This window comes from Schistocerca cancellata, chromosome 2 (genome assembly GCF_023864275.1).
Source record: "Schistocerca cancellata isolate TAMUIC-IGC-003103 chromosome 2, iqSchCanc2.1, whole genome shotgun sequence".
Classification (NCBI taxonomy): Eukaryota; Metazoa; Arthropoda; class Insecta; order Orthoptera; family Acrididae; genus Schistocerca; species Schistocerca cancellata.
In genome coordinates this window covers 508,059,642-508,086,614 of record NC_064627.1, presented here as the reverse complement: position 1 = coordinate 508,086,614, position 26,973 = coordinate 508,059,642, and the positions used below count along the sequence as shown (strand labels likewise).

General features: G+C 38.5%; 1 protein-coding gene across 1 annotated transcript in view; it reads right to left on the bottom strand.

Annotated features, from left to right (window-relative positions):
* The window catches only part of LOC126155883 (uncharacterized), a 97,716-nt gene that overhangs the window by 10,809 nt on the left and 59,934 nt on the right, over nucleotides 1-26,973 (bottom strand). Inside the window, exon 5 of the mRNA XM_049916259.1 lies at nucleotides 6,387-6,590. Within this exon, the coding sequence (XP_049772216.1) occupies nucleotides 6,387-6,590 (204 nt within the window). The remainder of the gene's footprint in view (nucleotides 1-6,386; nucleotides 6,591-26,973) is intronic.

Below are 26,973 nucleotides of genomic sequence, written 5' to 3'. Positions count from 1 at the left end.
GCTTGTATTATGCTTGTGATTTGGATTGCTACCTGAACTATTGTATACACTCAAGATGACTTTGCTACACCCTGGACTTGTTTTTGGTTAGACATTCACTTTATGAACTCTGCTGACATTGACATCAGGAACCACCTATTCATCCCATTGGTCTCTGCATTACCACCAGTGTGAGAGAGAAAAAATTGTGTTCTATCTATGCAGAGTAGGATGGAAAAAAAATAATGATAATATAACATTAATTTATGTTAGTATACATAATTAGCTAAATGATGTGACACACACTACACAATTGAGAAACAAAACATTATGTGTCTTATTTATCCTGTGCTGAAAATTTAGGTTCATAATACTCATTTGAAAAATAAGGTAATCATTGTGTTATATATTCCTGTACATCGCATAACATTATTAGTTATTTTGTGCTGGTGCTGAAATATTTTACACAGCTTGTCATCTGCAAAGAACAAAACATTATTCTATTTTTCTGTTTTTGTTTCATTTCAGATTGAAAACTGCTGTATCATTTTGAAGTTTTCAATCTGATACGAAAGAATGATGGAAAATTAGCTCTTCATTTCAGAGTAGCACTTGCACCCTATGCCCTTGATTATTGGCTGGATGTAATCCAATCTCTGTCTTCCCTACAATTTTATCCTCTACAGTTCTCTCTAGTACCAAGGAGGCCATTTGTGGATATCTTAACACATATTCTATCACACTGTCCCTTCTTCTTGTCAGTGTTTTCCATAAGTTTCTTTCTTCACTGATTCTGTGAAGAATCTCCTCGTTGTTTATCTTATCAGTCCACCTAATTCTTCTGTAGCACCACATCTAAAATGCTTAATTCACTTCTGGTTTTCCCACTGTCCATGATCCACTACCATATAACACTGTGCTCCAAATGTACATTCTCAGAAATTTCTTTCTCAAATTAGGGCTCAATTTAGATAAAAACAGCCTTCTCTTGACCAGGAATTCCCTCTTCGGCTGTGACAGTCTGCTTTTTATATCATCCTTGCTATGTCCAGCATGGATTATTTTGCTGCCAAGTAGCAGAGTGCCTTAACTTTGTCTACTTCATGACCAACAATTTTGATCTTAAGCTTCTCACTATTCTCATCACTGCTACTTCTCATTACTATTTTCTTTTTATGGTTAACTCTCATTTCATGTTCTGTTCTTGTTCCATTTATAAGATCTTGTAATTCCTTACTTTCACTGAGGATAGCAATATCATCAGTGAATCTTATGACTGATAGCCTTTCACCTTGAATTTTAATACTATTCTTGAACCTTCCTTTTATTTCTGTCGTTGCATCTTCAGTTTATAGACTGAACAGCAGGAACAAAAGAGTGCTTCCCTGTCTTACAGCTATTTTAATCTGAGCACTTCATTCTTGGTCATTCAATCTTATTGTTCCTTCTTGGTTCTTGTACACCTTTTATGTCACCCATCTTTCCCTGTAGCTTACTCTCATTTTTCACAGAATTTCAAACATTTTGCACAGTATCACAATGTTGAAGGCATTCTCTAGATCAGGGGTCTCCAAACTTTTTAGTCCGCGCGCCACATTGACTCCTCCACGAAGTCATAAGGACCAAGATCTACCTAGTGGGATTAAAGCACCCTAGCACTCCATGATCACCATAATGTAAGGCTAAAGGAAAGATAAAATCGCAAAAATCTAAGGTTGTGAGAATAGTTAGCACTGAAACGAACTACGATTTTTATTTAATTACATAATTTTGATTGGTGGACGTACCTGACCGATATTCTGGCGTATTTTATTCTGGCGATTTTCGCCGACAAAAAAGTATGTCACTGCACATTCTTCACGAAAGCACCCTGCAAAGTTAACGAAATCTCAAAATCATTGTTAGCACCACTATTACTGCAAGACGTAACAGAGGTAGAGTATGTCAACGCATTGTTATTTCAAGCTGTGCAAGAATAAGTTTAGTTATGTAGTCTTGTAGCGAGTAGCACAGCCAATGTTGCGGTGTATTGGTCACGATAGGCCTCGAAACTCAATATGTTGGCAGTATAGATACCACCTCAAATATTTGGCAGGTTGGATACCAGGGAAGTCCGGTAGCTAATGCTGGCTGGTTTGCCGGCCCTCGCGGGCCGGGATCGGCCCGTAGTTTGAAAACCCCTGCTCTAGAGCTACAAAACCTGTGAGCATATATTGATTTTTCTTCAGTCTTGTTTTCATTATCAAGTGCAAAGTCAGAACTGCCTCTCTGGTGCCTTTACCTTTCCATCTTCATCTAACAGATCTCCAGCTTTCTTTCCCATTTTTCTGTATAATATTCTTGCCAGCAGCTTGGATGTATAAGATGTTAAGCTGATAGTGCGATAGTTTTTGCATGTATCTGCCCTTTCTGTCTTTGGAATTATGTGGATGATATTTCTTTGAGAGTCTCGTGGCACATCATCAGTCTCATAAATTCTACACACCAACTTGGGTAGTCATTTGGTTGCCATTTTCCCCAATTATATTAGAAATTTCAATTAATTTTATCCACATCTTCTGCTTTTATTTGATATTAAGCCTACCAAAGGACTTTTCAATTCAGTTTCTTCTTCTATCAAATCATCAGGTAAGTCCTCCCCCTCTCTCTGACTCTACTAGCACAAAATAGTTGATGGCATTATGTTAGATAAATATAACAGTGTAACTCCTACTTTCCAAAGAGTATTGTGGACTTAATTTTCAACGCAAAAGAAATAACTGATATATAGTATTTCACGGTTCAACTGTAACATTTGTGCCGCATCCATAAGCAGTATATTGTAAAGCAACAGGGTAATGGCTAAATTTCATATGTGAAGTATTCAATACCGGATTTCATGTACACTTTATATTACATGTTTAAATCTGACTTACATGATACTTTTGGGCAAATAAAATAAAAGTTACATTCAGAATTAATAGCAATTATTTTTTTCAAACATTGTTTCCCACAGTATGTAAGTTTCCACAATATGTCCTTGATCCTAGCATTTCTTTTTGAAATATGATGTATGCAGTTGTAAATTTGTGATATGTATACTAATGTAATGTAAATTGACATTGATTCATCACTAATTTTCTCAAAGCTTTAAACAGAGTTAATATGAACCTCCACAGGAAGTTATCATATCACAAAAACTTTTCAGGAAGATCAATAAAAAAAATTGAAGACAGCCCAAAAGGTGCTGCAGTACATCTAGGCAAAAGAAACAAACTGACTATATTGAATTAGTTGGAAATTCTCTCCAATTTTTCTTTGCAAGCATGAAATTAAGAATAGCTACAATACTGGTATCCAAAAGACAACTGTGAAATTAATAATGAAGTTGGTTTCTCCTTTATGTTATTTAATGCGCGTAGGTGAACTGTATTTTTTCACTTTGGTATTAGACACTATTTTAACTAAGTTAATCTAACTTCACACCTCCTCAGTAATATGATCAAGAGATACTATTGACGGAGTTGATATTGTTAGTTCAAATCAAAAATCAACCTTGACCAAGAATGCAAAGAACCTGATCAGGTATCCATCCTCATAACAGAATCCAAGATGACAACAAAATATATGAATAGGTGATTCACAACAAACAAAGTAATTATAAATCCTTCAACAACAAATCTTATGCAATTATTGGTGGCAGATATAACCTAAAGACAAGTGGAACTACAACTAAGCATTTAAAATTAATGAAACTGCAAAGATAATTAACATACACATGTTCAGGGTATGGTGCCACATCATAAGGCAAATTAATAATCACTGAATAAAATTATGTTGAAGCCATGGTTGCAGCAGTACTGGACGACTCAGAAGGCCATTGCAACCATTGCTGAAATTTCAGTTTCATTCAGTGATTGTGATTTTACAAGATGAAGTAACACAAACCCAGAAACTTTTATGTCAATGGACATACATCTGCAGAAGCTTGCACATTTATGTGTAAGTGAATAGACATTTGAGATGGAGTGAGCATACACAGCAGTTGCTCAAGAAATTAAGTTCACTACATTTCATCCTATGGTATTTTATGGCCAAATATTGTGAGAATAAACTATCTATAATGCAGAAGCTATCTATGAAAACAGTTGATAGAGTTAGTAACTGACAACTTCACAAGGGCTGTTGAAAAAGTATCTGACTTTTATTTATAAAATCAGTCTTTATTCAGATACAGTTGTTTGACACTAGTCACCTTCAAAGTAGTCTCCTTCAGCTTCTACATAGCTATCCTAATGTGGATGCCTCTGCTGGAACCATTGCTGGAGAGCCTCTTTCGATATGCTGCACAGCCACTCCATCAAATTCTGCATAATGTCTTCCCTGTTCTGAAATCTGGTGCCTTTCAGAGTCTGTTTCAGCTCAGGGGAAAGCCAGAAGTCACTCAGTACTAGGTCAATTGAACAGTAAAGCTGACAAACCACAACTATTTTGTTTTGGCCAAAAAACACTGAATTAAAGAACGGTGAGTGGGTGTGTTATTATGGAGAAGGTGCCAACTGCCCACTGTCCAAAGTCCATCGTTTGCAACTAATTGCCTCATTGGGGAAATGCAGAACCTCTTGTTAGTACTCCTTATTGATGACAGAACCGTTTGGGGCATACACATGATAGACTACACCACTGTAGTCAAAAAAGACTTACAGCATGACTTTCACATTGTTATGGATTTGTCTCACTTTTTTGGGTCTCAGGGATGATGGATGCTTCCATTGTGATGATTGAAACTTGTTTCAGGGTCATACCCATAAAACCAGAGCTCATCACCAGTGATCTATGCGTTAATGAAGTTGGGTTTACTGTTCACAGTATTCAGCATGTCCTGTGTAATCTCCGCACAAAGTTACTTCTGCTCACTTGTTAGTAACTTTGGCACAAATTTTGCTAAGATCCTCCTGAGGTCCAAATGTTCCATTAAAATGGAATGAATGGATCAAGTACTTATTTGAACCTCATCCGCAAGTTCTCTGATCATGATTAATCTATTCTGCATCATCAGGGTCCACACATGATCAATAAGAACCTCATCTGCAGATGTTGAGGGCCTACCTGGACATGCTTCACTTTCCACTAATGAGCAGTCACCTTTGAAGCAGTTGCACTGCTCCTTTATCTGTGCGATATCCACTGCTTTGTCTACAAACACTTGTCAAATCTTGTGGATTGTTTCAACTTGAGAATCACCAAGCTTAAAACAAAATCTGATGCAGTTAAATTTTTCAACTTTTTCTTTCATCTTGTCCACAGTACAAAACCTGAAGTCTATCACTTACACATGTTCATTTTTCAATGGCTACTGAGTGACTGGTTGTTTCTGCAGTCATGAAAAAAATCAGGTGTACACACTATGTATGTCTACAAACAAAGAGACTGCACATATCCCGATACCATTGTTGGTTTCCAAAAAAAAATAAGGTCTGATACTATTTGAACAGTCCTTGTGTAAGGTCTTTACAAGAATCAACAGGCAAATGAAAAGTTTTGCAACAGAATACCTATTTATTTCATAAACCTAGAAACATCCATCTAACTTCACCAAGTCATGTACATCACACACATACAAAGTGGAACATACGGGATACAATATACTGCCAACAATTAATTCACAAAGCGTGTCTGCCAATGAAGAGCATGATGTTCAAAAATATCTTGAGGTTTTTTTTTGTGTTTGTAGTACTTTCTGCTATAAAGATGAATTTGCCTAAATTGTGAGTCATCGACAGTAGTATGTAACACTGCAAAACAGAAGCCATTATTCACAGTAGCTTTGAGCTTTTGCTCCTTTTCTAGTAAATGCATAAACATCCAAATACATGCAACTAAAAGGTAATATAAGTTAAATAAATGGTGGTAGCTTCATCATAAGTTGCATGGAGAAGTATCTATTTTTTATTCCTTGATGGTGATCAGTTTTCATTGGACACCTGTGTCTGCTTTCAGACCATCCATGCTGTAAGCGCGACAAATACAGGTAACAGCCCATGTACAGAAACTGCCCTTGCAGTAAGTAAAGTGGTATAAGGCTGGCTTAACAAGAGAAGTGGTATAAGGCTGGCTTACTAACAGCAAATTACACCACATAAGATGAACATTTTTCACCTGCAGCATGTAAATAAATTAAATGAATGTAGTAGAATACTGCATTAGGACAACATAGAAGGGAAGAATACCTATTTGTATGTTAAAAGAGTCAACCAAAGCAATGAGGAATGGGTAGCCAGGATTAGTGACAGTAAAAAGTGTATCAGTGATTGGATTTAACAACTTTTGCTATGTGCTCAGAAAATACTTTATACTAGACTGTTACACTTTGTGAGGATCTCAACAAATGTTTGAATAGTTTCAAAGGAAAACAGAGTGAGTCTCACCTACTGCCAGTATTAGCAGAGAAACCCCCATTACTGCGGCAAATATTTCACTGCCTCCAAATATCCCACCATTTTTATTCATCCTGTACACTTCACATGGAGGAAGCTGCTCTACTCTCAAACTGGAAAGTACCATTCCATGAGTACTTGAAGGCCAGTGGCATGTAGGCCAGTGAATGGTGACAAAAGTGCAATCCCCATTCTCTGCAAACACCAAAATAATTTTTAGAAAAATAACTCACTTGTTTGCAACATTAAATTAAAATGAAATAGTAATAAATATTTATACAACAATAAAAATGTAATTTATCATTTATGATCTGATGACCAGATTTTACACAATTCTTACTGTATTTTTAGTTTTAATTGGCTAGACTATAAAAGAAGCACAAAATGACACATCCAAGCTACATTTATTAATCCTAGGCCTTATAGAAATAAAAAAGAAAGAAAAAAAAATCTTGAGTGTTAGCAGACTAGGGCACTTTCTTTCTAGTGAAGACAAAATCTGTTTATTATGAATCCTATGGACAGAAAACACTGTAGCTCAAATAAAATTTAGTATTAGTTTTAATATGATATGCAGTATATGATGCAATATTTCATATCATAAAGCAGCAGTTACAGAAGCCTCTTCAATGACTGTACCTCACTATGTTTTTCTATTGTATTGTAATCACTCATTTATGGTAAAATTGTTGAGTCATGCCAATTTCGTGTAGACTTAGATCAGTTTCTTAGTAAAATATGTTAGCTGACTTGTATGTCACTGAACTTACATTTCAGGATTGGAATAAATGTAGCCACACTTTTATTTAAGTTTACATTTTTGATAGGGATAATCCATCATTTACAAAAATGTGAAATGCACTTATATAAGAAACATATGACATAGATTCCAGAAGTAACATGAACTATACCTGAATGGCTTGGGGACAGAATACCTATCTTGTGAACCAGATTATCAAGGAAATTAAAATATGCTAATATATTTCCAAACAAAAACGACAGTAAAAACAGGAGAAATAACAGTGTTATTAAAAGAAGGAGAGACAGTGACGCCAATATCAGTGCCAACAAAAAACGCATTTGTAGCAGAAAATGTAAAAACAAAGACATGGTGTCTACAGACGAAACAGTTGACAATGAAGTAAATGGTACAACTTCTTAGTCAAAGACAAAAGAATGAGAAGGCTCCAAGAAGAACATTACTATCACACACAGCAGAAACACTAGCACCACAAACACAGGTAGTATCAGAAGCAGCAGTTAAAAAAACATCACCACCACATGAAGCAGGAACAAGAGCACAAAACAGGCAGTTCCATCAAGACCAGTAGACAGTCCATAGTCAGCAGGAACATCAGTAGAAGTTAATAGAAAAATCACTAGAAGCGGAAGACCAATAAGCCTTAAGGAGTTCTGGTACTCTGACTGAACAAGAATCCAAATTTAACAAATGTAAGAGCACAAATAAATCCCTTTTGCGATGATTTAAAATTTATGAGTCACTCACTCCCCATTACAAGTGACTGCAAGCAGGAGAAGCATAGAATAAATGCAGTGCACTCATACAAAATACCAGATTTTTGTGTTTTCTTCCAGAATCTGAAATACACAAGAAACAAAAGCTTAGACCTACAAATATTTTTAAAAAATTACTAAGAAGCTGTACATTTCTTCTCAGTAGCTGAGAACTAGCTGAAAGATGATTAAGTAACTTATTTTTCTCTTCCACATTACCACTATGTTAGTAATTTCTGGACAACCGACAAAAAGGGAGGTGTCTGTCTAATACTTGCCAGAGACAGCATTCGAGTGTTATCCCATACTACAAACCAAATGACTGAACTATGAAAAACATTTTGAACATGCAACAATAGAGATACAATTCTGGAAGCTTTTAGTTATATACTTCTACCAATCACTTGATGGTAGCATACCAATATTTACTTCAAAACTATACACATAGTGTTAGAAATCTGTAGCTCACAGTACAGTAGAACCGCTCTAATCCATCACCTTCGGGACTGGGACCACGGTTGGAACAAAAAAAAAAGGTTGGATTATCTGAAAAATCTAATATTTATTGCAAAAAATATAAAAAAGACGTTTAGTACAAAAATTTAAATGATTTAAGAACTAAAAGACGTCTACAGTAATATAAAAAGATGTTTTTTACACAGTGTTAAACAATATATTAACTAAAAAACGTCTACACACACTATAATATGTATTGGTTTTAAAAGGAAAAACGACAAACAAATTACAGTACTGTACTGTATTTAATAACGTGTAAACAATATATACTGTAAACTAAAAAATGTTTATAGCAGTGTGTATAGAAAAGAAATTTTCTTACAAAGAAATAAACTGTATGTATAAACTTAGAAATGATTATACTGTATGCATTGTTTTTACAGTAAAAACGAAAACAAACTACTCGGAAAAAAAGTCAGTGATACATTTTTGTTTAGCAGATGTTAGTCTAGATTTAGCTGCAGTGTCCCTCCATTTTTTTGTCCACAAAACATCCATTGAAGTTGGATTCTGCTCGATGTACTGAAGGGCAATGTCAAAAGTGTTTTATGCATCGTTGTGTGAAATCCAGGTGGGGGGTTCATCTACGCCGTCCGAGACCTCATTACAGTTTCCTCGCTAACAGCGGCAACAATCTGGTCATCATTGAGCTCTTCAAAAGTGTCACAGTCTTCGCCACATTCGTTGATCCACTCTTCAACTTCATTGGCAGGGACGTTCGGCTCCAGAGTTGGTAGATCTTTAACGATTTCCAGTGCGTCATTGTTTTGCTCATCTTTGGTATGCTCATTTTCAGTCATAACTTGTGGCCAAATTTTATGCCATGATTTCCGCAGTGTGCCAGGTTGCAGTTCATCCCATGCTGCAGCGACTGTGTAGATAGCATCTTTGATGTTCAGGGATTTCATTGGCTCAAATAAGTTATGATCTCCTTCAGATTTTTCCAATACTGAGCTGATATACTTTCTGCAATATCGCCTTTGTAACCATTTGATAATGCCCTGATCCATTGGTTGGATAAGTGAGATCACATTAGGAGGCAGAAAGAGAGCTTTTATGTCCCCTTTCCCCAAATCTTCCTCAGATGGATGTGATGGTGCGTTATCCAACAGCAGTAGAGCACGAACAGGCAGATTTTTTTTGCTGCAAGTCTTTTTCGACCGATGGCACAAACTCGTCGAAAAACCAGGATTTAAAAAGGTTGCAGTCCATCCAAGCAGATTTTTGATTGCGGTAATAAACCAGCAATGAAGATAAGTTTATAATTTTGAATGCCCTTAGCTTCTTAGATTTGCCAATGACGAACAAGGGGAGCTTGTGGGTATCATCTGCGTTGCTACAAGGAATGATTCTATCTTTTATAAGTTTCGTTCCTACCACGGATTCATTTCAAGCTGCGAGCGTTTTTATTGGCAACATTTTAAAGTTCATCCCTGTATCGGCAATGTTATACACTTGGCAGGGTAACAGTTCATTTTCTTCCACTGTTTCTTGAAACTTAACAGAAAACTCCTTAGCAGCTGCGGCTTCGGCAGATAGTTTTTCACCGGAAATAGAAACAAATCGGACACCATGACGAGTTTTCCAACGATCAATCCAGCCTTTACTGGCAGCAAATTCACTTTCGGCTTCCAGTTTTTTGTGCAAAACTATAGCTTTCTCTTTGAGAATTGGTCCATATATTGGAGTTCCTTTCCTTCTTTCTTGACAAAACCACACCCACAATCAAGCAGTTCAAGTATAGGGTTTTTTAATGTTTTCACCATCAATTGTAACTGCATACGATTCAATGTCTTTCCGATTCTTCCTCCAATTCTTAATTGTCATAACACCTACATTCAGTTCCTTTGCAATTTTTTTGGAGCGATTCTCCTTCGTCCAGTCTTTGTAGCACTGCTAATTTTTCATTTAATGAAAGAGTTACGTGTTTACGTTTGAATCCAGACATGTTGAAAAACAGACAACTGTACACACAATGAATCTACAGTAATAAGTACTGTAGAGAACACGGAATAAAGCAAACAATGCCGTTTTTTTAAATCCCAACAAAGGATAAAACTGCACAATAACGGACAGTATAACAATATGCACAGCGATACACACCACAACAATGGCTCTACAGGTGTCCAGCCAGTGACAAATCGGCACAGGCTCACTAGCCTGAGCATGGTCAGACTAACCGGAGTGACGGACCATCCAGAGTCTGATTAGAGGGGTTCTACTGTACGCTAATACTTTACTGTGTCATGAACTTAACATATATGTTCTAAGAAAATCCTCAGCTTTGCAAAAAACTAGTGAATGTGTTAAAATGGTACAACATGGAAAGCATAACACACAGACAAACAACAGTAACAACTACTAGTTCCTCTGCCATTAGCAGCTTTCGTGTTTTAATACCAACAGATCATCATTATGCACAGTAAATGGTATTTTTAATAGTATATCCAATCATAATTGTTTAACATTGAATGTAGCTTTGTTAGAAACACAGACATAAACCTACAAAAACATTTCCAAATGGTCATTACTGTGCATAATGATGATATGTTGGTATTAATGCAAAAACGGCCAATAGCAGAGGAACTAGTAGTTTTTACTGTTGTAGGTCTGCCTGTTACACTTTTCATGTTATGTAACAAAAATAATGTAGTAGCTCTCACACATTTTCTCCATAAAGCTGATTGAAGGAGTGTTTATAGTGATGCTCACAATACGGTACACAAATTCACAGGTACTCTATAGTATTGCTATGATGAGGTATTTCCCATCAGGTTTACATCTAATCAAATTGAAGACATAAAGTCTGTAAAGGAGTTTGTGATCATGTCAAGGCACTTTCTTTAAGGTCACATAAAATATATGATTCACAATTACTGGTTTTTGTCATTACCATCTTCAGATCTGCTACAAACAGAAAAACAGTGGAACAACAAGCTAAATTCAGTTAACTGATGCAATTTCTACAACAGGCTCAGCAATTCATACAAAAATAAAAAAGATGACATTATTAACAGCCATAAACACCATAAAAATATCCTAATGTACTTATCAATGTCAATATCCATAAATCTAGGTACATAATGAGTGTTGGTAATGGCCTGGGTTAGTTATATAACTAACTGAAGCTGGTAGAGGGCACTAATGCTAGGGTGCATGAGTAACCTGTATCATAAATTCAATAGTTAAAATGCAGTATGCATGGTCAACAATGAAAATTATTTCATGTGACAAAAGAGGGCATCTGACAGTATAACTTGGACTGATATACAATACGTAGAAATAAAATCCATACCAGTACTTAAAATCCACATAAAACATGCAAAGAGCAACAATAGAAAGCTCTTGGGCTGACAGAGTAAATAACACTTAATTGTGTAAAAGTCAGAATTGAATGAAAAGTTTAAAAGCGACATCACATCTATAAACCAGAACAATTTAGCATGACCATAACTGTAAGACAATTAACAAGATAATGACTATTAATTAAAATTGTTATAGTTTATAATGTATTTGAAGTGGAATTTCAGAGGTGCCACCTCATAGCTTCTCTGTAAAAAGCTTTTATTTTCCTGTGGCACAGCTTGTGAAAGAAGGACCAGTCTCCTCGCTGCTGGTGGCCGGTGCCACCAACCACATGCCAAGCTGCTTCAGTGTGTGATGCTGCTCCAACTAGTAGGTCTCTAAATACATCAAATTAAATGTTCAACTTAAACCCATTCTGTTCATTTAGCAGTAATTCTGGTTGCCATTTTCTGTGAACATAAATTTCTATTTCTTCTAGTAGGTTCAATAATTGTACTTTGGGTACATTATGCAACAATTTCGTACTATCCTCTATATTTCCTGTCACATGTTTTTCTTTATCCGAATGTGTACCAAATGCACTCTTATTTTGGCTATATGTTTATTCTCTAAAATGAGCCTTGAAATTCCTTCCCATCTGACCAATAATATTTTTCAGTCTTGGCAGTTGATCCTGCAGACATCACATTCTAAATATGTACCTCTCATTTGAAATATAATTCTTATTTTTTTTATTCTGAAGGCTTGTGTAATTCTGTCACAATATGCACCATTGTGTGAGTTAGAAACAACAAACAACTCACCCTCTGGATCTGTTGTCTCCTTCTTGTAACATATTTGTGACTGTAACATGTTACACAGTTTTGTTACATCATAGTCCTTATATTTATTTGCCCTGACTTCCTGTTGAATCACATGTCATTCTTCCACTTCGTTTTTTAGCATCCTGTCGATCATGGATCTAAAGTAAACCCATTTATGCTTTTTTGGGTGACAGGATTTCACATTTATAATTGTGCCAATAGCTGTTGACAATCTAAGTGCACTCACCTTATGTCTTCCATCCCTTTTAGTTAACCTGAGGTCCGCAAAATTTATACCTCCTTCTTTTTCCAGTTCCACAGTGAATTTAATTTTTAGTGTATCCCACTCATTCTTTCTGCTACCACACGTTTCATTTTATCAGTACATCATTTTTGTCACCTCTGTACAGTAGTACGATGTCCTTTACATAACTTCTCTAACAGATAATTTTTTTGCATACATCAGGATTATGTCCAAAAAACTTATTTTCTAGTTCACTTATGAAGATCCCAGCCAAAGTACCTGACAAACAGTTGCCCACTGTCAGTCATCCTTTTGATAAAAAGTTTTATCTTTAAATTTAAAATAATTAAATGACAACAGAAGTTCTATTGTTTCTCCTTGGCTAAACTTTCTGTATATTAGCAAGTTCTTTCTTATAATCTCTGATGTCTTGCTTACTGGGATATTAGTATATAGGTTAACAATGTCAAAAGAAGCCAATGTAGATCCAGTTGGGATTGGTAAATCCTTAATATCACTTACAAATTCATTTAAATAATTTTGAGGTTGTACAATCTTTTATAAGTATATGCTGCTCTCAGTCCCTGGTTGCATTCTTGATTAACTTTGTAATTGGGACATGACATATTGCTAATAAATGGCCTAACTGGTTCCCCTCTCTTGTGTAATTTAATTTGCAAACTAAGCATTGGAATGGATGGATTTGCCATTTTTAATCTGCGTTTCTCTTTCTCATCTGTTTTCAGTTTTTTCCCTTATTTGTGGCTGAAATTTCACAGTGTGTCTCTTAATTTTGACTGTTTTATTATCTGCAAGAAATTTTCCAGTTTTTTGGATGTAGTCATAGCCATAAATTACAACAGTAGCATTCCCTTTGTCAGCACTTTCCATTTCTAATTTTTGATTTAGAAATTTAAGTGTTTCTATATGTTGTGCATTATTATGCTTGTAACAACCTACTTTGGGTACACATTTGTTAGTTCTTACTGCTATGTCCATTTGTTCAAATTTATTGAGTTTGGATATGTCATAAGTAACTCTTGCTCCTGCAATAACATTTTTTATTATACCTGGGATCAGCTTCAGGTTAACACTAAAATGCAGACCCTTATTCGGAAGATCAGTTTCATTATATGTCGCTTTATGTTCATGAGATTGACTACCCTGTCCTAAAATTGATATTTGACTTCCTGCTTTCTGTTTGCTATTCCACTATATTCTGTCTGTACATTCAAGGTTTTCTTCCTATGTCTCATTTTGATATTTTTTCTGTTCACTGTGTACCACACTGTTAACATCTTTCCACATTGTTAACAGCCATATAGACATGAAAAATTTGTAATGGCAACAGTAAAGTGCCTAAAAGTAACTGTAGTCTGAATGTTTCTTTATTACACTTTTTCTTATTGTTGTATGCTTCCCCAATTTCAGTCTTTATACATAAAATTTCATTTTTGTGTTTCACACATGCACAAATGATAATTAACCCTCAGATTAACATTTTTAGGAATAGTCCCCTCATCTAAAAAGAATTTGTTAAACCTGATTTTCATTATAGCTTTCACAGTGCTTCATTCACAAATTAAACTACCCAAGATGGGGTAACCGGTTAGACCAATTATTAACAATATGTCATGTCCCAATTACAAAGTTAACTGAGAATGCAACCAAAGACTGAGAGCAGCTTATGTGTATAAAAGTATACACAATGTCATAAATAGTTATGAATTTGTGAGATAATAAGGAAGTACTAATCCCAGTTGGAGCTACACTGGGTTCCTTTGATATTATTAACTATATACTTATGTCCTAGTAAACAATATATTGGAGATTATAGGAAAGAACGTACTAACATACAAGAAGATTAGACAAGGAGAAATAGTAGAACTCATGAACATTTTAGAATTTGTGTTGTCGTTACTCTAAATTTAACCACAAGATTTTTTATCAAAAAGACAGACTCGCAATGGGCAACTGTTTTACAGGTATTTTATCTGAGATCTTCATAAATGAACTAGAAAATAAGTTTTTCGAACAAAATCCTAATGTATGCAAGAAATGATCTATTACATGATAGAATCTTCTCGGATTGACAGCTGAGTCCATGTGTTGTTCTCCAGCAACATTTCAGCAAGTTTCTTACTAGCCATCTTCAGGTGAAGTGTTGGGTTCACGTCTCATCCAGGTCCTTATAGCCACTGAACCATGGGCTTTTCTGCATCCTCAGTGCCGATCAGGCCAATCAGGCGTGAGTGGAAATGGCGCAGCGGTGCATGTTGGGAGGGAGCTGCAGGCGCCGAGTCGTGATGTCTCATTTCCATGTGGCCTGTTTATTTGATTCGCTGCCACAAATGAGCCTCCATCGGTGTGCTCTCGATGTATTCTTGCTAATGTTGTGTTCCATGCAGAGCTGAGCTGGAAGCCACTATCAAGGTTGACCAGGTTATCACTGACTTTTACACTATGTGATCAAAAGTATCTGGACACCCCCAAAAACATATGTTTTTCATATTAGGTGCATTGTCCTGCCACCTACTGCCAGGTACTCCATATCAGCAACCTCAGTAGTCATTAGACATCATGAGAGAGCAGAATGGGGCAATCCGTGGAACTCCCGGACTTTGAAAGTGGTCAGGTGATTGGGTGTCACTTGTGTTATATGTCTGTACGCAAGATTTTCACACTCCTAAACATCCCTAGGCCCACTGTTTCCAATGTGACAGTGAAGTGGAAATGTGACGGGACATGTACAGCACAAAAGCATACAGGGCAACCTCGTCTGTACACTGACAGAGGCCACCAACAGTTGAAGAGGGTTGTAATGCATAATAGGCAGACATGTATCCAGATCATCACACAAGAATTCCAAACTGCATCAGGATCCACTGGAAGTACTATGACAGTTAGTCAGGAGGTGAGAAAACTTGGATTTCATGGTCGAGCGGCTGCTTATAAGCCACACATCATGCCGGTAAATGCCAAATGATGCCTCACTTGGTGTAAGGAGTGTGAACATCAGACTATTGAACAGTGGAAAAACATTGTGTGGAGTGATGAATCATGGTACACAATGTGGCGATCCGATGGCATGGTGTGGATATGGCGAATGCTTGGTAAACATTATCTGCCAATGTGTGTAGTGCCAACAGTAAAATTCGGAGGGTTGGCCGCTGTGGCCAAGCAGTTCTAGGCGCTTCAGTCCCGAACCACGGAGCTGCTGCAGTCGCAAGCTCAAATCCTGCCTCGAGCTTGGAAGTGTGTGATGTCCTTAGGTTAGCTAGGTTTACTTAGTGCTAAGTCTAGGGGACTGATGACCTCATATGTTAAGTCCCATAGTGCTTAGAGCCATTTGAACCATTTGAAAATTTGGAGTTGGTGGTGTTGTGGTGTTTTTCATGGAGGGGGCTTGCACCCCTTGTTGTCTTGCATGGCACTATCACAGCACAGGGATACATTGATGTTTTAAGGACCTTCTTGCTTCCCACAGCAATTCGGGGATGGCGATTGCATCCTTAAACACAATCGAGCACCTGTTCATAATGCACGGCCTGTAGCAGAGTGGTTACATGACAATAACATCCCTGTAATGGACTAGCCTGCACAGAGCCCTGACTTGAATCCTACAGAACACCCTTGGGATGTTTTGGAACGCTGATTTCATGCCAGGCCTCACAGTTGACATTGATACCTCTCCTCAGCGCAGCAATCCATGAAGAATGGGTAGCCATTCTCCAAGAAACATTCCAGCATCTGACTGAATGTATCCCTCCGAGAGTGGAAGCTGTCATCAAGGCTAAGGGTGAGCAAACACCATGATGAATTTCAGCATTACTGATGGAGGGCACCATGAACTATTAAGTCATTTTCAGCCAGGTGCCCTGACACTTTTGACCACATAGTGTATCTCCATTGTCTCTTTAATAACAGAGTCCCCGAAACCTTTCACTCTACACAGCATTTTGGTTTGCTCAGACTGAAACTTGTGTTCTTCACTGAGGTTATGCTCTGTTACCACCGATTTATCCTTTTGTCTGAGGCAAACGCTTCTCACATGTTCAGAGATGCATTGTGTGATGCTATGCTGTGTCTGTCCAATATATTGTTTTCCACATTTGCAGGAATTCTGGTGTTCTTAGACCCAAGTTGTCATTCATTGAGCCCAGCATATTCCTGATTTTTGTTGGAGGACATAAGATGGTTTTTATCTTGTTCTTCTCCATATCCTGGCAATCTTTGCTGTGGGTGGCCCTGCGTATGGGAGGCCTGGCATTCCTCCCATATGCATAGCTGCCCACGTCAAAGGTTGCCAGCATATTGGAGAAGAATGAGATAAAAACATTCTTCAGTCCTCCAACAAAAATCAGGAATATTCTCAGCTCAATGATGGACAACTTGGATCTAAGAACACCTGGTGTCTACAGCATTTCCTGTGAATGTGTAAAACAATATATCAGACAGACGCAGCATTGCACCATACAGTGGATCTCTGAACATGTGAGAAGTGCTCACGTTGGACAAGAGGATAAATCAGCGGTAGCGGAGCACAGCCTCAGTAAGAATGCATGCTTCAATTTGAGCAAACCAAGATGCTGTGAAGAGCAAAAGGTTTCTGGGTTTATGAAGAAGCAGTGGAAATATGAGTCAGTGATAAGCTGGTCAACCGGGATAGCAGCTTCCAACTTAGCACTGTGTGGAACACAGCATTAGCAAGAATACGATGAGAGGCAGGTTGGTGGCTGCGGATGGAATAAACAGGCCACACCGAGATGAGATGCCGGGACCCAGCGCCCGCGTCTCCCCCCCACCACATGCTGATGTGCTGATTCCAATCACACCTGATTTGCCCTACCAGCAACAAAGATGCAAAGAAGCCCATGACCCAGCGGCTATAAAGACCTGGATGGGGCATGAACCTGACACTTTGCCTGAAGATGGCAAGTAAGAAACCTGCTGAAACGTTGCCAGAGAATGATGCATTGACTCTGCTGTCAACCCGAGAAGATTTTATCATCAAGGTTCACCAAGAAAGCCTGCATTCTTATATATTACACACATTATGTAGATGACACAATGCTAAGACTACCACTCACCCATAATGACAAAGCAGAAGAATTAAATGTGATTAAACAAGTTGCCAGGACAAACAGATATTAGGACTGTGATGTAACAAAACTATATAACAAGCTGAAGTAAAAAATATGTGACAAGGACACAATAAATATGGAGGCATGAGGTTTGTTGCAATGTCATACAATGGCACATTTTGTGGCTGAATTGTGCAAGCCTTCAGAAAAAATTAGGTATAAAATGGATTTCAAATGGAAGGTACAGTTGGTTCCAGGCTGATCCATGAAACTGGCAGCAACAGCAACAAATATTTAGAAACTGGTGGCTACAGGATCAGCTGACAAGACTATGAAAAGTTTTGTATTGATCACACAGAAAGCAATTTCAAGGCTCATTTTAGAGAACATAGTGTTCACAAGAAATAAATTGATAAACCTTTAACTCTACTAACCAGTAAAAATGTTATTCCCTAAAACCAGAACACACAGGACCAAGTCCCAGCAGAAATAACATTAATATAAAACAGAATGATACAATCAAACAGGAACTATTAACCTACAGTGATGCTTTAAAATAGAACAATTCCATACAACTCCTTGTACATCAAACAGTATAAGACACTGCACCACCAAAACAAATCTCAATGGGTCCTTGCCCGTAACTGAGGTTATGAAAGAAATTTCTAAAGTATTCATGAAAACAATTTTTTTAATTGTTAACAGATTCTAATAGGTGACCACATAATGTCAGCTTTAACTATCTTTCAGTAGTATATTACAAGAGATAACAGAATCACATAACTACCAACCTAAGAATGATATCCTGTCATCATAAAATAACTACTGATCATTGGTAACTGTTTGCAATAACACTACGTAAGAGCAAAGCAGTAAAATAAAGTAAGCTTAAGCCCAGAAAATTCTTGTATCACCACAGCAGGATATCCAGCTCAATTAAACATTACAAGACCAGAGCCAGAATAGACAAACCCACTGCAAGTTGCTTGCAATTACAAAAATTCCTGTGGTAGCACAGAAAACTAATGCACAGAGTATTATCAGCCTTCTACAACTAAAAGAAGTGAAATTATTTAATCCAAATAAAAAACACTTTCATATGTTTGCCTTATTAGCAGCTGCACCATGCTCAATTGACAAAACACAGTAAGCCGAAAACAGTTCTTTCACAAATGTGAAATTGGTGATACATCACCCTCCCAAAACATTTTCTTCTGCAATTTCAACCTTTAATGGAGGAATATGCAAGCAGCCACTTGAACAAAGCATGAGCTGAACATTAGCAATTAAAGACTTAAAAGGCTGACAAGGACACAAATTTAAAACCACCAAAGCAGCACAGGCACTGTATAACATGTCTAATGAGCTGTGATGCCAACACAGTCTCCCAAAGTTCAAACTTGCAGCTCATAGTAGAAATAGCCGTCCAGCTTTGCTGATGAAGGCCTCACACCTCACAGGATGTCCACGCATGGCATCTCATCAAAATATGCCAGACCTTATTGACAATGTCAGTACAGAAACAGGGATTGACAATCATGATGTCATTGTAGTAACTACGGTTATGGAAGTTGATAAATCAATCAAGAAGACTAGGAGAGTGTTTCTGCTAGATAGAGCAGACAGGCACTTGTTAGCATCTCATTTATTTATACAGTTAACTAACATCATTTAGTTCTGGTAAGAATGACGTAGAGGAATTATGGGCAAAGTTTAAGCAGACCGTAAATCATGGTCTGGAGAGTTATGTGCCTAGCATGTGGAGAAAGGATGGAAAGGACCCACCATGATTTAATATTGAAATTCAGAAGATACTGAGGAAACAGAGACTGTTGACTCACAATTCAAATGAGAATGTACAAATAATGGCAAGGAAGGTTAGTAGAGCTTTGCGCATATGTGAAAAGATCTATGCATGAAGCAAACAACAATTACCACAGAAAAGATATGGCAGAGACCCCGAGAAAATTCTGGTCATATGAAAATTGCTAAGCTGGTCTAAGGCTGCCATTCAGTCCCTTGTTGACCAATCTAGTGTTGCAGGTAAAGATAGCAAAATAAAAGTTGTAGTTCTAAATTTCATGTTTAAGAAATTGTTCATACAGAAGAATCATACAAACGTACCATCATTTGACCATTGGACAAACTCCCGTATGGACAACATAGTAATAAGCATCCCTGGCACAGAGAAACAACTGAAAGATTTGAAAGCAAACAAAGCACCTGGTCCGGATGGAATCCCAATTCGGTTTTACAAAATTAGACAAAATTTCTAATTAGTGTGATGAATGGCAGCTAGCTCTAAATGTGGAAAAATGTAAGTTTATCTGGATAGGTAGGAAGAACAAATCTGTAATTTTTGGATACAGTACTGGTAGTGGCCTGACTGACACAGTCAAGTCGTTTAGTTATCTGGTCGTAAGTTGCAAAGCAATATGAAATGAAACAGGCGTGCAAGAACTGTGGTCGACTTCTGCTTATTGGGAGAATTTAAGGAAAGTGTGGTTCACATGTAAAAGATACGTTACATGGACACTGGTGTGCTCTATTGTTAAGTACTGTTCCAGTGTTTGGGATCCTTACCAGGACAGATTCAAGAAAAACATAGAATCATTTCAGAGGCAAGCTGCTGGGTTTGTTATCGGTAGGTTTGAACAACACGTAAGTATTACGGAGGTGCTTCAGGAACTCAAATAGGAATCCCTGGAGGGAAAGTGATGTTCTTTTCAAGGAACACTATCGAGAAAATTTAGAGAACTGGCATTTGAAGCTGACTGTCAAACTGTTCTACTGCTGCCAACATACATGAGCATAAGGACTGAGAATATATGATACAAGAAATTAGGGCTCATATGGAGGCATGTAGACAGTCGTTCTTCCCTTGCTCTATTTGGAAGTGGAATGAGGAAGCAGTAGTGGTACATGGTACCTTCTGCCATGCACAACGTAGTAGCTTGTGGAGTATCTATGTATAACAATGAAAATAATCAAGTATTGATAACATAATGTAAATGGATAGATAAAAAATCTACTCAGCAAGTGGCGACAGGGGAACACACACACAAAAGGACTTAAATTTTACAAACTTTTGGTGCCAGTGACTCCTTCTGGCAGAAGAGTTGAAGTGGAAGGAAGAGGGTGAAGGAAAAGGACTGGAGAGGTTTTGAGAAAAAAAGAAAAAATAAAATTCACCCAGAACCCCAGGTCACGGGAGATTTACCAGATGGGATGAGAAGGAAAGGCTGATTGTTGGGAAACTCAAAATGATATGCCACATGACCCCCTTCCCATTTGAAACAAGTAACTCAAATACAAGAAGGTGGATTTCAAGATAACTGCTGTTGTCACCATAGCTCCTGTAAGTTGCATTCCCACCTACAGACACTCCATACCAGATTCCACTATGATTGCTGAAGCTGTTCGACTTTTATAGGGGTGTACCCGGACTTTTGCCTCCCCCTGTATATAATCGAAAATGGGGGTTCCAGGTGGATTCGTCCCATCTGTTATGTAATGTTTTTATACTCCCAAAAATAACCAGAGGTTTTCCCTAATTTTCATCTTATTTTCAATAGGAAAGTGGTGGTAATATAAAACACTTTTTTGTTTAAAGCAAAACACTGAATTTGAAATGTGGTTGTTCCATCAAAAATGTCACCAGTGTTAGTCTGTACATCTGTTATAAAGGATCAATAACAATTCTGATGAAAAATGAACATGTGCAATAATTAAAATAGATTTTTTAACTTCCTGCAAATTATGGGCATTTTGAAGTGGGGTGGTAATATGAAACGCATATTGCCAGTTTACATTTTTATTAAATTATATTTCGACCTGACATGGAAGAAAATCATTTATTACAATGTAAATTTGTAGTAAAGCTGTTTTCATGAGCTACAAACCACAATTACAATTTAAAATTTCTTCATGAATAAAAATCACAAATGAACACTCCAATCTCACTTCCTCTGCACAACCATATGAGCCCATTACTGACACATGGTACACTGAACACAAAGTTTCCAGATTTCAATTTCTTTAAATGCCTTGTCACAAAGTAGACAGTATGGATCACCATTTTCAGGAACCTCTTTCCCAACAGGTTCCATTGTGTTTGAACCACCAGAAGATAGGCTTTCTATTTCCTCTTCCTAGACAGAACTTCCATCTTCATTTCTTTTTCTTGTCAACAGTCTTAAGAATAATCTTCTCTTTTGTAGAACTATTTGATGTCTTGCTGGTTCCTGGTTGATTGTGGTAACCTTTCTTAGTCCTATAAGAGGAAGTTATCTGAGCTGATGCCTTCCTCTGCAGTAGATTTGTTCACTTTGTTTCTTGCCTGTGCAACACTTTAACACATTTTTATAAAGTGAACTGGTTAGGACAATACCCAAAAGTGCTTTCTGATCTCTGTTTGATATCTTCTGTTTTGCACTTGGGACTGGGGAGATGTGTTGTGGCTTGACATAACCTACATATGTTAATGGACATGCTGTCTGCTCTTCCACTTGCCCTTTATCACCTTTCTTTGAATCACACCCCGATTTCAGTTCCAGAAGTTTCACAATGTCAGCAACCCATTCTGCTTCATGTTCAGCTGCAGTGAAATCAGGTTCGGTAAAAACACCTTTGTTTAGTGGTTACATGCTTGTACATTTGAATCTATTGACTGTTATTGCATCACTTTGGATTCTGAGGTATGCCTTTCCAAACTTCTCTGCAATATCATCCTACCTCTTCTTAGAGCCTGTCTGATCTCTTCACTATAATATGCTTTCAGGTGCCTTGGAAGTCCCATCGAGGGGTTGCAGTCTATGTGTAGTATGAAGTGGCAAGCAGAGGATGGTCACACGATTATTTTTGCTTTTATTATGACACCTATATTCCTGGTATGAGAATAAGATCCATCCAATTTGAGCAATACTGGGGATTAAGCTGTATGTTTTTTATGTTAAATGAAATGGGTATACAGTGAATAGATAAGACTGTACCCTGCCTGAAGATGACATTTTCCATGGCTCCATGATGTGCACCTTTCATCAATCTGTCTATCCCATTGATGCACTGGAAAATCATCATAGGAGGCATGAAGTTGCCACCTGCATTCATGCACATGATGTTCATTGCCAGACATCTCCTCTCTGCAGCAGTGAGGGCTGCTATCTGTTTCCTCCCATTCATGCCACTGAATGTGGAATTTCTGTTTGCACAACAGTAAGACCAGACTTGTCAACATTGAAGATGCAGCCAGGAGGATAACAATGTTTAGTGTATTCAGCTTCCAGAAGATCAAAAAGGCTCATGACTCTCTCTCAGTTAAAGTTGATGGTTTGAGAAGTGATGTTCCTTCAGGCTGTCATACTGAAAGATGATTCTTGTGTCTACTCATGTTGTGATCAAACCATGTCATTCCATTCATATCATCACTGAATGGATTGCAGATTCCATGTCTTACTGCCAGCTGATAAACCATTTGCCTTATGTCATTATTTGTGAGTCCATAAAACCTCTTTTCCATCAACAGACAATACTAAATAAGGTCTTTTTCAATTTCTTGGGGAAGAACAGGTTTTCAACTTAATTTTTCAGGGATTAAAGAATTTACATCTATATCCTTTCTAGCCATCTTTCTAAAGAGTGTAGATTTTGATATATTGAAACATCTTATTGCCTCATTCAAAGATTTAATTTTATCCCTGGCAGCCAATATTCCTTGAACCATGTCCTCAGGGCACCATTTCTGTTGCATTCCAATTTCTTCATACTATAACCTGCTTTTGGCACAGTGACACCAACAAAACAAAATAGGGTGTAATAAGGAACAATATGTTTCATGTTTCCACCCTACACCACTTTTGAAACTAACCAATGAAACTAGACTTTCAATAAATAATTTAAGTAACTAAAATTACCATTTGCAGACTTCATTCTATTGCTAAATTTTAAAGTAGAAACAGTATGCTAACTTGTAAATGAAGGTAGCAGGAAAATATTTGAATTTAACACTGCAAAAACTTTTGGAGGTTGGAAAACAAAGTGCGTCCACTTACGGCCATAAACAACGTGATACTGATCTCTGCTGCCTCTAGTGGAGGAAACAGAACATTATGCTAGTGATAATTGAAGCTGCTGCCAGATGACATAAGTAGTCTGCCAATACTACAGTGTTTCATATTACCACTCTGTTTCAAATTACCACTACCTCCCTTACATTTATCTGTTAATAGATTATCTAAAAGCTGCAATAAGTTCTTATTTAGAATAAATTTTACTGGAATTTATTATTCAGATTCTCATTAAAGAGTGTTCCAATTCCAATAAACAGTAGTTCTGAATTCAGGCTGACTATGTCACAATGGTAAAAGAAAAACATCAGGCAAGGAATGACTTTATTGTTCATATGATGCATTTCGGCCTTTACCTACCATTAAATATCCAGGAGAATTTGCTGCAAGTAAATATTTCTTTCCAGTTGTACACGAGACTATTCAACAGTGTCATTATGTCTACTTCTGGCAAGGGTGCTGCAACCGAGATACAGCATCTCCGGCTGACCAACCATGTTAGACCAGCTAGCCAGCTTGTGGTGGATTCAGGGTGGTTTTCTCCAGAGAATACACCAACATGTTGAGAACTATATTTTATTGCACATCACGGCAGAACAACACACACGGAACTGAACTTTAACACCGCAGGAAGCAAAGAAGTCAGAGATGAAATACAATACAAAGATGGTTTGTGTATGTATCGATATTTCTGGTGACGAGTTTATTGCAGATCATGGCAGAACAACACACATGGAACTGAACTTTAACATCGCGGGAAGCAAAGAAGTCAGAGATGAAATACAATACAAAGATGGTTTGTTTATGTAGCAATATTTCTGGTGATGAGATTATCGCTCAACTTAGCGACCCCCCCCCCCCTCCCGTACAGAGTACTGCTGAGAGACCGGAGGAGGGGTGCGAGGTAGACGAACGATAGTAAGCTTGACGGAGTCCTCCGGTAATGGTGTTTGAAGTCGTCGAGCTGCAAGGGTTGGCCAGTTGACGTGGAAATCGTGGAAGCGGGCCAGTCGTCGTACAGGCCGTGTGTGTCAGGAGGAGGCGGGCCTGTACATAGCAATCATGATGATGTTGGCCGAAGGTGTTGCGAATGCCCAAAGTGTTTCGAGGTCGATGTCAGGCGGCAGAGGGAAACACTTAATTAAGTGGCATGGTATCACAGAATTATCACTGGGAACACTGGGAGATGAGAAACACACGATAAATAGCAAATCGACCCTGAGTATTATAGAAATTTCGTGGATGGTGTTAGAGGGCACAGGGACTGTCACCTCGAATGAGGGTGTGTCGACCAGGGGAGCAGGGGGAGAAAAACTTCAACATGGTGAGGCAGGTGAGAGCGTAGATGTGCTCGACACAGGTAGTGGTGAGCAGTTCATGGTTGTGGGTGGTGAGCTCGATCAAGAGAGTGTGGTTGGTGGGGAGCTCGGCAAAAAGCTCAATGAGGAGTTCTGAGATGCACACGACGGTCAGTGATCACTCAAGGGAGGGAGCAAAGGTGGAGCATCGTGTGGGAGTAGGCGGAATGTAGTGCTCATGTCAGGTGATGGCATAGATTCGGGGTCGACATGAGCTGGTTTGAGTCTGTTCAGTGACACAATGATGGGGGAATTTTTAATCAGGATGTCAAATGTGTTCACGGATCATTGAAGCACATGATAAGGGCCAGAGTATGGGGGCTGGAGAGGTGCTAGGATGGAGTCGACCCGGAGCATGACAAAATTACAGTTGGAAAGGGAAGTGGGTACATAGACCGTTGGAGGTGTGTTAGTGGACAGGAGGGGGGGAATCTGCAGGTTGGAGAAGTGGAATTTCACACGTTCAATGAATGAGGGTAGGGGTGAAAGCGAGTGACAGGCAGGAGGACAGACAAATTTTCCTGGGAGGACCAGGGTTTGTCCATATATGTATTCTGCAACTGTCCCTTTTATGTCTTCCTTGTAGGTTGCACGAGCACTGAGCAGTACAATTGGCAGGGCCTCTGTCCATAAGGAGTCGTGGCAGCGGAGGGCCGCCTTGAGGGTGTGGTGCAGCGCTCGATGAGGCCATTGCTTTGCGGATGGTAAGCAGTCATGTGTATGCGTCGGATTCCGCAGATATGGCAAATGCCACTGAACAGGGCCGACTCGAACTGAAGGCCCTAGTCAGTGGTAATGACCGCGGGACAACCAAAATGTGATACCCACGACTCAATGACAGAACGAGCGACAGTTTCTGAGGTAATGTTGGGAAGAGGGGCGACTTTGACCCAACGATTAGTACAATCAATGGTGGAAAGTATGTAGCGGAAACCATTGGAGGCGGGAAGAGGGCCCACAATGTCGATGTGTACGTTCTGAAATCGCCCAGGGGGAATAGAAAAGGTGCCGAGAGGGGGAGGGCTGTGTTTGTGTACCTTGTTATGTTGACACGCAAGGCATTCGTGTGCCCAATGTTGCGAGTCTTTATTGATGTTTTGCCAAACGAAGCACTTCACGACTAAGTGGGCTGAAGCTCGAATGCCAGGGTGAGCCAAATTGTGAAGAGCATTGAAAACAGAACGAATGAGCATAGTGGGGATAATGGGGCAGAGTGTGCCTGTGCTGTCATTGTACCAGACTTCGCTGGAAATACTGGGAAAGGTGGTAAGGACAAGGTGTAGAAAAGAAGCTGGGTCAGAGATTAATTTCTGTGTATCTTCGTCAGAGGATTGGAGTTCAGGGAGACCAGAAAGATCCAAAAGGGAAAATACAGCATCAACAAGGGAAAGAAAATCAGCAACAATATTGTTGACACCCTTTATGTGCTTGACATCGGTGGTGAATTGTGAAATGAAGTCAAAATAATGGAAGTGACGTGGGGGAGGGTCGGCTGGAGGGTTCATTGTAGCAGCTGCCAAGGGTTTGTGGTCAGTGAGAACATAGAATGAGCGCCCCTCGATGTCCATTCGAAAATGTTTGATTGCCTCGTACGCAGCCAGCAGTTCGCGATCGAACGCAGAACATTTGCATTGGGCATTGCTGAGCTTTTGGGAGAAAGACTGCAGGGGCGAGGTCTGGCCATTGA